This window comes from Diorhabda sublineata, chromosome 7, assembly GCF_026230105.1.
Source record: "Diorhabda sublineata isolate icDioSubl1.1 chromosome 7, icDioSubl1.1, whole genome shotgun sequence".
NCBI classification, from domain to species: domain Eukaryota; kingdom Metazoa; phylum Arthropoda; class Insecta; order Coleoptera; family Chrysomelidae; genus Diorhabda; species Diorhabda sublineata.
The window spans coordinates 6,427,472-6,439,536 of NC_079480.1; the positions used below are offsets into that span (position 1 = coordinate 6,427,472).

General features: G+C 30.8%; 1 protein-coding gene across 1 annotated transcript; it reads left to right on the top strand.

Annotated features, from left to right (window-relative positions):
• Nucleotides 1–23: 23 nt before the first annotated feature.
• LOC130447016 (ADP-ribosylation factor GTPase-activating protein 1) lies at nt 24–11,516 on the top strand. Its single transcript, XM_056783608.1, has 9 exons — nt 24–271; nt 334–615; nt 718–968; nt 2,689–2,803; nt 3,157–3,279; nt 3,462–3,521; nt 3,815–4,002; nt 5,975–9,980; nt 10,048–11,516. Exons 1-8 carry the CDS (start codon nt 212–214, stop codon nt 6,219–6,221), a joined length of 1,326 nt encoding a protein of 441 aa, XP_056639586.1. The 5' UTR covers nt 24–211; the 3' UTR covers nt 6,222–9,980; nt 10,048–11,516.
• Nucleotides 11,517–12,065: the final 549 nt, after the last annotated feature.

The following is a 12,065-nucleotide window of genomic DNA, read 5'->3' on the forward strand; positions in this document are numbered from 1 at the left end:
CTAACTATTCTAGCAGATAAGGCCTTTCTAATATCAAGAAGAAGAAGAAGATTAAAAAGGAGGGTTAATTAACGTTGACACGTAGAGGAATTATTCTCTTATTGGAAACTAAAAGTTTCATATTTTTAGTCAGTCAATGAAAATCATTATCATATTGCTTTCCGTCTCAATGAAATTTTGTATGTAAATACTAAATTCTTAGAAAATTGTAATGGCCAGTCCAAGAACACGTCGTGTTTTACAAGAATTAAAGCCCAATAATGAGAATAACGTAAGTTTGATACTTTATTATTTAAGGTTTCTAAAATCACTAAATAAGTTCTACCCTATTAGAAATGTTTTGAATGTGGCACCCTCAATCCCCAATGGGTATCTGTCACATACGGAATATGGATTTGTTTAGAATGTTCAGGTAAACATAGAGGACTTGGAGTACATTTATCTTTTGTGCGCTCGGTCACAATGGATAAATGGAAAGATATAGAACTGGAAAAGATGAAAGTTGGAGGCAACAGAAATGCCAGGATATTCTTTGAAGCACAGCCAGATTGGGATGAAGATATGACTCTTCAACAAAAGTACAATACTAAAGCTGCAGCATTATATAGAGACAAAGTAAGTGCATTCATTTAGATCAAAGTGAATTTAACTTAGAATTACTGGAATTTATTTTCTAATTGATGAAATGAATTGATTGTTATAATTTTTAATATTTAGATTTCTACATTAGCTCAACACCAGCCGTGGGATGAAAAGAAATCACCAGCTCAAAATTACACAAGTAGCTTAATTGGAATTAATTATTCTCAACAATCTAGCTCTAAGTCGAATTACAGTTCTGTTAATTCTTATCCATCCTCATCTTATGATTATGAAAGTAGTTATCAAAATATGAATTCTCAAGATATTAAAGACCACAAAGAAGCCTTTTTTTCACGAAAACAGATGGAGAATGCTACAAGACCAAGGTAGCACCAATATAATTCAATTTTAGTATAAGTGTATATACTCACTGACATTAGAAGTGTTACACCTGAAGAAATAATTTATCAACTTTGATTTTTTGATATGATAACATTTGCATGAAATTTCACTTAGGTAAGGCAGTGAAGTGGTTTGTAGGATATAATAAATATAACAGTCAGTTTTCATAGTTCTTGGAATGAACACAAGTATTGATTAGCAATAGCCCCTCAAATAATTACTTTTACCCTTCTATGTCCACCATATTATGCTTACAGTGCAGCCATTCTCTGCACCAGCTTAAATATTGACAACTACAGTATACAGTCAAAGGAAGAACTAATCAAGGACAGTATGGAAAGAATACTTACATGTGATATAGTGTACTCATAGTAACAGGTCTACCTTCCTTTCCAAATTATTGGTCAACATAGCAGTAAAACAATATTATTGAACTTGTGCTTTGAAGTGTCTTTCTTGACATTCCATGGTACACTATAGTTAACCAGTTCCACTACCTTCTTCTGTCACTATACTACCATAAGTTTGATCATTGCAGTACAGCTAACAAGCAATTTTGAGAAAGGATAAACAAACATTATAATGGGTCACAATTCTACCTTCAACTAATTCTCTAAGATGGTGAGTATTTTGCCATAATTAAACTTAAGACATTTTGTTGCAATAAACATTAGTAGAAAAACTCACAATTATTTACAATATAATTTGTTTTTGTTATCATCAGGGATGTAGCTAAGCATTGGTAGTAAGGACCCCTGCCAAGGGCGCAGAACACATAGGGGCGCGAAATTGCCTGTTTTCAAAAATGCAAGTACAAAAAAATTGGTGAATTTATAACAAAGGTAAAGAGTAAAAATATGATGTATGAACGCTATTGATTAAATAACTCAAATTAATTTCTAATATGTTTGTTTTGTTGTGTGTTGGAAATATTCTGGTCCAACCAGTTCATGACTAATGGGGACTTTTCGGTCAAATTGGCTGTTATAGTTTGCAGTGCTCCTGTCTGGCTGTCTTTTTGCAACCGAGCAATAGTAGAATGCACCTGTTTGGTATTGTCTATACAATGTTTTTACCAAGTGCTTTTCAAGTAGTGAAATTAAGATTGTCATACTTCAGAGCACTGTTTTCATTCCATTGTCAGTAAAGTCTGTAAGCCTAAATGACTTTCCATATCCAGTTCCAATATGAATGAACAAGTAAATTTAACTTCTTAAAATGCTATGTTACAACCAAGAATATAATAATGCTCTGATGCCAACGTAAGTTAATAGACATTTTTAAGGCTTAAATCATCGTTTGTCGTGACCAAAAATTGAGCGCTCAATCGGTAGCTATGCTATCTAAAAGTTTCTATGAGAAATTTGAATAAAACTTGCGAAAAGCACTCACAACTTAGCACTTTGCATCTAAAATCACAAAAATCTTCAGGATCCCACTCTTGCGGGTAAATCTTCTAGTGGGGGTGGAATTATTCGCCAAAGGCGTCATATATTCTACCTACGTCCCTAGTTATCATTGTCAAACGATATTATTGTCATAATCTCTAAAGAGAAAAGGCAAAAAATTATTTTTTAGGATGTAACACCTCTTATATCATTAAGTATAGTTTTTATATGTATTATAAAATTTTAAATTATTTTTAGTTCTACAGTAGTTTAATGCATAAATTTAACTATCCAATTTTTCTAATCGAAATTCTAGTGATCTTCCACCAAGTCAAGGTGGTAAATATAGTGGATTTGGTTACACAATGGAACCTCCCCCAAGGAGCCAATCCCAAGAATTCGTCGATACAGCTATATCTTCTTTAGCCAGTGTAAGTAACACTCAGTAGGCTGTTATATTAAATAAAAGTGACTCAGAAAATTGTATTATCAAACCAAAAATTATGTCTCCTTGATATTATGACAATATATTGATCATTCATTTTCATTAATCTTCCAATACAAATGTTTTTTTAATTATAATGGAAACTTGATTCACTTGGTTATATAATTCAAGATTATCTATATTACCAATTGCGGTGAAATAACTTTGTACCCTCAAATGGCAAATAATTATCTAGGAATTACCTGTCATTAACTGCTTCACTCACTTAATTATCTGAATACTCAACAACTTTTAGTGTGGTTAATGAAATCTCCACTGTAAGCTCAACCATTATTTCAGGGATGGTCTTTTCTATCATCTTCAGCAACAAAATTAGCAAGCAAAGCATCAGAAAATGCAGTTAAATATGGAGGATTGGCAAGTCAGAAGGTAGTTGAAGTTAGTTCTCATGTAGGGGAAAAGGTTTGTTTTGTTGCTTTTTATTCTATTTTTTTATATTCTTAGTTTTTGATTTTTTGGTTGTTTGCTAAAAATATTTGAATCTAAATTATCGAATAAAAGTTTTGAAAAATTATGATCGCTAATCATGTTGGTAAACTGTTTTTATTTTTGTTTAATTATTTTTGTTTTGTTGCGATTATTAGGTTAGAGAAGGAACTCTATTAAATGAAGTTGGTTGCCAAGTTTCTAGTTTAGCAAATAAGGTAATGTATTTTATAACTTGAAAATTAAACCATGTTAAATTTGAAATTGGTACCTCACTGTTTCATTCACAATAAAAGAAAAAAACATTTTCTCCATAATTCAGGTTCACTCTCATCAAATTTTTTCTTATTTTGATTAAAATAAAGCAAAATTTTCACAAAATATTGTTGTTACAACACATGAATTATTAGCATACATCTTTAATTTAGTTAACACCCCCTTTCACTCAGGAGGGTAATTAATTTCTCTCGAGCTAAGGGTTTTTTTAATGTTTTTATTCTTTTAATTATAGATGGGCGAATTAGGTAGGAAAGGATGGAAAGAAGTTAGCAATTTAGGTAATGAAAACAACAGTGGTGGTGGTTATGGTCAAGTTGCTGGTAATAATTATTCACCTAGTGAAAAATCTTCTTTGTACAGTCAAGGAAATGGTTACGTTAGAGAAGAAGATTGGAGTTATGCTAGCCAACAAGGTTCTAAGTAAGTCACTGATATGCTACAGAAAATATCTGGTTGGTATGGTAATGATCTAAAAATCCATGCCCAGTGATCGACATTCACTAGGGGCAAATTAGTTTTCTTTGAAATATGTTATCTGTTGATTGAGCTAACAATATATCAATTTTTAAATCTAAGCAAATAACAGGGTCTAGTTGTGAATAGATGAATGAAATATTGAGACACCATAGTCATTATACCTTAATCCAGGCGTTCTCAAATTATACTAGGGGATTATGTCTATTCTAAGGACCGTAAGAAAGTTTGCACTACTTATCCAAGCTTCTCGACCTTTTTATTATATTATATATGTAATTTATTGGATTGGCGACGAAGTAAATTCGGTTTTGTAGTATAAAAAAAAAACAAAGAATAGTTTTTAATCAATTATATATTTTCCATTTTGCTAATGACATTTTGCCATCTTTCTTTCAGCTTGATGACTCTGCGTTCCTAAAATTTCTGGTCCTTATCAGCAAAAAAAATTAACCAGGCGCGTTTGAAGGTCATCGTCATTTGTGAAAGTTTGACCATTCAAAAAATTCTGCAAACTTCAAAATAAATGATTATCAAATGGTGCCAGATCAGGGCTGTATGGGAAATGTGGTATCACTTTCTGGCCAAGCACCAATTTGACAATTCTGGCCGTTTTTCTTTGATTGCTTCATCCAGTTTCATGAATTGTTAACAGTAAACATCAGAATTGATTGTTTGGCTCCTTGGAAGTAGCTCAAAAATCACCACACTTGTAACCCCATCAAAGTGACAGCATGAGCTTTTTTGTTGTTTTTTTAGCTTTCGATATTGTTTGTGCTGGTTCATTGTATTTGCTCCATGATCGTTTTCAAACTATGTTACTGAACAGGAACCATTTTTCATCACCAGTGATGATTCTTTTCAAGAAAGGTTCAGTTACATTTTGTTTAACGTGCATATTGCAAATATTGATTCTAAAAATTAATTTCTTTCAATTCGTGAGGTAATCAAATATCAAGTTTCTTAACTAGCCCAAGACATTTTAAGTGTTTTTCATTTGTTCTATCTGATACATGTAGCTTCTTCGAAACCTCTCGAACAGTTTTATGACAATCCTCAAGCAAGGCTCTCTATCAGTAAAAAGCAAAAGTACTTAATTGCCAACCTTACAAGTAGATCTAATATCAAAAAATTTTCCAAATAACAACTTTAGGATGACGAGGCTTGTACATAGACGTCTTCAAGTAGTCAAAAAATATTATTAATTATATTTGAATTTTAGCTTTACTCCTGTAATGATTCCTCATTTGATTTGTTACATAAGATTCTGTCAGGGTTCTAAATTGAGTGAAAATTTATTAAATTAGTTTGCAATAGATAAATTGTTTCGCTATTTTTTTCGCTTTATATATCGGGAAGTGAAGTTACAAATCGTTTTGGTTTAAATATGATTTCGACAGTAGATATTGTATCTAATTTCATCAGAATCATAAAAGTGTGAAGAGGGCTACCAGCATTCAATATTTTTGAAAAAATTTGATATACTGTTCCTTTAGCTGCAAGGAAAACATGTAAATTTAATTTGACTACAAACATTAACTCTTTTTAGTAAGAAAACTTATAGGCTGAGCTTTTGACAGCATCTTTACAAAATTGGATTTTCTATACTTGCTGTCTTGAGATCTAAATACATAAATAAGATTCAAGCTCAAAATAAACTCTAGTGGACATCTCTAACACAGATTCAAATTTAAAGAAGTTGTGTGATTTTATTTTCAATCTATGGTGCTGTTCCATTTATATAAATGCTTCCCCTCTGTGGAATGCACCATAATTTGAGAAACGATTTTTCTATATACTGAATTGTATGTATTTCACTGAAAAAAAGTGGTAGATGGTTTAACAAACCTGGTTGAAATGTAGGAAGATTCAACTCAAATATTGCAGAATGTATATTTATTTTTTCTATTTGTTTTAGGGCGTCAAGTCCCAAATCTCCCAATCAAAATTGGGATGGCGAATGGACGGGTTATCAGAATGAAGATCATGATAGTTATCAGTCAGATTTGAAAAATTATTCTTCTAACAGTGCTACTATATCACCTGTAGAAGAAAAATGTGTCAGAAGTAGTAAAAAAGATAAAAAAACGAAAGAAAATGAGATTACAAATAATTGGACAGATAAATGGGGAGATGATGAATTGTGGGAAAGTTTGAATAAATAAAAATTATGGTGGGGATAGCTTATAACAATTTCACTAGAGTATGATGAATTAACTCCCATGCCAGGAATTTTCTCGAGATATTCTAAAAAATTTTATTACAATATATTTAGACAGTTTTCAACATTTTGATTGATTCATCTATAACACATGTCAACACAAAATGTGACTTTGACTCCAATATATAAAATTTCGATAGTTTAGGTCGTAATTATGCAAAAACAATTATATAACATACAATAGTTTGCTTTTGTATTTAAGACACTGACTAAACGATTATTTTTCAAAATTTGTGGTTTTAATGTTTAATTGAAGATAAAAACATTCAAATAAATATATTTGTAATTTTTATCAAGCTTTACTATCAAAATAGCAAAAAACTGAAAAACACTTGAAAAGTATACACTTTCACTTTTTCATTTATTGGCTTTTATAACGCTGTTCAGAGTTCATAATGCCTTGATGAAAACGTTCTCCTTGTTCTTTTGAATATGGTTCCATATAATTTTTAAGTTATTCTAATTTGTGGACCAACAAAAACGATAGCTTCAACCTTTGCTTCTGATAACTTGGAAAAAAAAATTTTTCAAGTATGCAGAAGTTATACGTTTTGTTTTCAGACACAAAATTCTTTTCTTACTGGCCATGACCAGTATAGTGCTTAGCATCCGCCAAGTTATCCCATAAGCATAGGTAACAAGGATACTTTATACATCCACACTGTAGTCCTATAAAAAATCCAATCAGCTGCTAGTCTTGTCATAATTTACTGATTTAAGCAAAATTTTAACACTTTCATAATTTTCTTTTAAATGTATTGAATCAGCAATTGGAAGAGATGGGAATTTATTTCCGTTGTGCAATAAAACAGCTTTAAAGCTTTTTGTACAGCTGTCAATGAATAAACGCCATTCGTTAGGAATACAAGGTATGCCAATTTCTTCGAACATACCTTTTATGTCGTTACAAAAACAAAGTCAATCTTGTTTGATAAAAAACGTTGAGAACGTTTAATGCCTAGTTCGCTGATCTGTGATATTTACATCAGCAAATAAATCCCGCCGTTTTAAAAGCTCCACTTTATTTTTTGTCAAATTCAAGTCGTTAAAATCTTCTGTAGTTATAAAATGTTGTTTTGGTGGTTCTGATGTAGGTTAAAATTCCAGAATTACTACTGTTAGAACTAAGAGATGAGCTACTTTTTTTAGTGCTCACCTTCTAAACATCTTCAACAATAACTACAAGCAATATGTGGAGCCCATGATGTCTTGATTCCAAACAGGACAGTCAAAATATGCTTCGTAGGCTTCACAGAGAACGTGAGATGTCTTTAATTCATATTTTATGTCTTGAACTTTAATAAATTGACCACGTATAAAACAAAATGTACATTTCATTTATACCTTTGCGATCACATTTTCTAGACATGCATAAAACATCTGATCGTTGTTTAACACTCGAGAGCCATCTGGAGGCACCCTACTCTGATCTCGCAATATTTTTAAATATATTATAACTAATTGAAATTAAAAAAAATATTGAAAATGAGTATTATTTCTATAACTTTCACAAAAGCAAACTTTTTGTATATAATTAACCGAAAAATCATAATATAAACTTGAAGACATAGAACGAATTTTTTTTGTTGGGTTGTGTAATTAATGTTTTAATCAGAATTAAGTTGGAACTTCTGGAACGGTTGTTGACATTCATATTGTTTACTGTCAGTACAACAACGCTTGTTATTATACTGTCTGAATCGCGTTTGATAACCAAACATAGAGTGAACTAAACTAAAAGAATCAATCAGGATATACTTACATGTAGCAGTGTTTTCTCTAATTATATCAAATTCTAACATATTTTCAAGTACTAATTTCTCTAAAATTTCATTCCACTCACGAATTTTATTGTTAAAAATTTAGACTTTAATTCTTAGATGAAATCATCTACCTTTGCTCCAGTTGTATTATTTCTATCAAAAATATTCACATACCTATAAAAATTCTGATAAAGATATGAAATTTTGTTCCACGGGAGAAGGGTAGTTGGCAAGGAAAATTTAATATCTATCTAGAACATATAAAGTTTTAATTTACCTTCAGTCTCTAAAGACGATAACTTTCAAAACATTATGAAACAGTTTAATTGTGAATGGTGGTGTACTGACAGTGAACCGAGTGTTCAGTATTAATAAAAATATTAAAGTATTGAACTACTTTGAAACATGGTTGAGAAAAGTATGACCTTTGGAAGCCTATAACAACAAAAAGGACATACAACAAAATTGATTGTTAAATTCTAGGAATATTCTCGGATATCGATTCTTGAATGTTTTAGGCTTAAAGAATTTGTTGTTTTTAAACAATTATTTCCAACTTATTTAATATTTTAGTAATTGAACAAAGTGAAAAATATAAATAATTTTGTATCATATCATGATAATCTTAACGGAAAGGGTATTAGTCTAATTCACAAGTTGAAAATTGTGTGAGAAAGAGTTTCAATTTTTAAAACTATTTGAATTATTTAATTTAACTCCAATTTAGGAATGCGGTATCTGATGTTATTATGTTCCGTAAAATAGTATTAAATAAATATTAACTTAAATGCTATTGTTGATTGTTGACAGCATTTTACAGGATCCATGACTACATTGAAGATCATAAAAACTTATTCTAATATTGTAACCAATAAAGAAAAAAAAATTTTTTTTTAGTAACAATAGCTTGGACACATTCCGAATGTATTCTGAATATGTTATGGATGTGTCAAATGCGCATGCTTTGTTCAGAATATGTTCTGAACATACATTCCTCCACGAACGATTTATGAACAATAAAGTTATAATTTGAATTCAAAACTAACTAGGAGAATAAAATGGCCGAAAGTTTATTCTTAATATTTGTAAGTATAAAGTCAACCACCACGTTTTTTAAATACAATTACGTAGAAAACCACCTAGGTTAGAGGTTATTTCGTGGTAAATATAACAAAAAGGATGAATGCACATGCGCCAGAACATAAGAAACAATATAAATAATTGAGATAGAGTTTCAGAAGAAAAATTCTTTTATTGGAGATTTCTTCTTCAAGTATTTTCTCTTAAAAGTTCTTATTTGTTAATTTATTTTAGGAACTAAAAAACTGTCTTAATACGTTTTTTTTATAAATCATTTTAGATGAAATGAAATATCGTACATTTTTTCATATTCTTCATTATATTTTTCACGGTTTTCAACTTGTAATGTAGACTATATTGTTATTTCTAGTTTTTTGGATCCTATAGTGTATCTACGACTGTCTTCACCATCTGTACTAATTTCTTATAGTTTTCAAGTATAAACCATTGTTTGCAGTAAATATTCAGTGAACCTTAACACATAGGCCCGCTGAGAAACTTACCAAGGGAACCACAATGGAAACATAGGTCCTCTAGTGAAACCCTCAATTTTGTTCCAGGAATACAGACGTCGTTGTAAAATAAAATTACATTACAACTACTGCTATTGTTCTTATGAATATAATTATCACCTTAGGTTGAGCTTACCTTTATTCTATTCCAAAAAACAATTCATGGAAGCTAATTTGTTATTGTTTAGTCTAAAATTTATTCAATGAAAAAAACTTTACATTACATCAAGTTTATCAATTTTTATTAAACTTGTCAAAGCAAGTCAAACAGAACTGTGGTTCTTCATTACAGTCCCTACAAAATGTTACCACTTTTTTAACCTGGTTTTTCGATATTTCGTTGTTCTTGTATTTCTGATAACATTCCCTACAGCACTTTCCATTTCTATGGAACTAACCTTTTTTCAAGATTCAGGGATTGTTTCGAAATCAAATTTCATGTGATGGCAATGTATCGCCACTGAATATTGAAAGGTTCCATTTCTTCATCTCCAGAAGTAGTGGTAATAATAGCAGAGGTTGACGGTTTAGAAAACGTCGTTTTTTCCTGTCTTTTATGGCTGTATTTGAACCTCTATGTTCTGAGGACGAAGATAAAGGATCTTCATTGACGATAAAATCGGGATCATCTGATAAATTATCTACCGATACAATATTCCATGAAAAATTTTTACAAAAAAACTGAATTTCGATAACGCACTAAAATGTACTACTAAGTAATATCTGATTGCAGCTTTTGAATGGAAAAGCAATGTTTGGTCAACAGGAAAATATTAACAGAAATGACTTGGTCGTCAAAGTGTTCAATTTTGTGATCTTTAACTATATTTTAAAAATTGAAGCGAAGATATAGAACTTTTTTAATTGCAAAATCTATACTCTCAAGTGATTATTTTTCTAATTTTTTTCTTGTAAAGTACCTCAACATTTTGCACGTTTCTTCTGGTTCTTGCTTTGAAACATGTATTTGGATGGTATCTGTTTATCCAATTGTTGGACCCAAGCTTCCAATAGAGCACTGGAGATAGATCTAGCCAAACTATTCACATCATTATTTACAGTACTATTATTAATTATAGAAATATTTGGGCGTGAAATGTATATTTTTAAGGTACATAAAAATGAGAAAATTTTCCATATATTAGTGAAAAATTGTACAAACCAATAATTGACCGACTTATCAATTCTAAATGATGGCTACGTAGCTAGGTCTTGCTTAAGTTATTTTTCTTTTTAATTTTCAATTCTCAATAATAGCATAAATGAATTTCTTTGAATTCATGAGGTACCCAAATATCAAGCTTCTTAACTAGTCCAAGACATTTTAAATATTTTTCAACTGTTGTGTGAGATACAAGTAGCCTCTTCGCAACCTCTCTTCAATTATTACTTTGATTTGGTCATCATCAACTTCGGTAGTTCGACCAGAACGTTGCTCATCTTTGAGGGAGTTCAAGCTGGAACACCACAACATATTATTGGACATGTTCAATAGTATTTTGTCAGGTATATCAATTATTGTGTAATCAACCACTAGAAAAATAAAATTCACTGTTCATTTTTTATATGAAATGCCAGGGTGTCTGTGTACCTACCGGACACTACACAGCACGCGTTAAATCATTTTCTGTATTAAAACACCAGTTTGAAACTGTACATAAACATGATTGATGGCTTGTGAGGTTTTTTAATCAACATAGATATATGACAGCCTTGGATATAAATATACCATGTACATTAGTAATTAAATATGGAATTGTAATTGGTGAATAGTGTACATTACATATGATTACATTATTAGATGTTTGAAATTTAGTGATTATTTATATAATTCAATGTCCGTATCTTCCATGTTGCATTAACAATTAAAACTATTTAATTGAATATCTGTTTGAATACTCCTTTGAATGAACTCAACAAATTTGGGTGTCGTATGAACTTTGTAGACACTAGAAAAATTTATTCTAAGAAATTCTTCGATTTTTATCTAGCTTTCGACTTTGATTAAATTTTCTTTACCGACCGGCTTTCGAGTACATAACACATCACTCATACATAAGTCGTGTGACTAAGAAAAACATTTTTTTTTTCAAAAAATCGATTTTATTCATCAATATAATCTCCTTCAAGAGCAATACAATCATTATAACGCTTCTGTAACTTCTCGATGCAGTCATCGTAGAAGGATTTGTCTTTTGCCTCAGTTTCAACAATTGCTTCTTCTGCATTATTTTCATATCAGAAAATAACCAGCAATCAGTGGGGGCTAGATCTGGACTATACGATGGATGAGGAAGCAATACGTTCAATTTAACCATCGTTGCTATCGATTTGTGACTCGGTGTCTTGGTGAAACAGTGGTTTTTTCTTCGACACACGAGGCCGTTTCTCCTGGATTTTTGCATTCAAACGATCCAATAACTCATGTTGTAT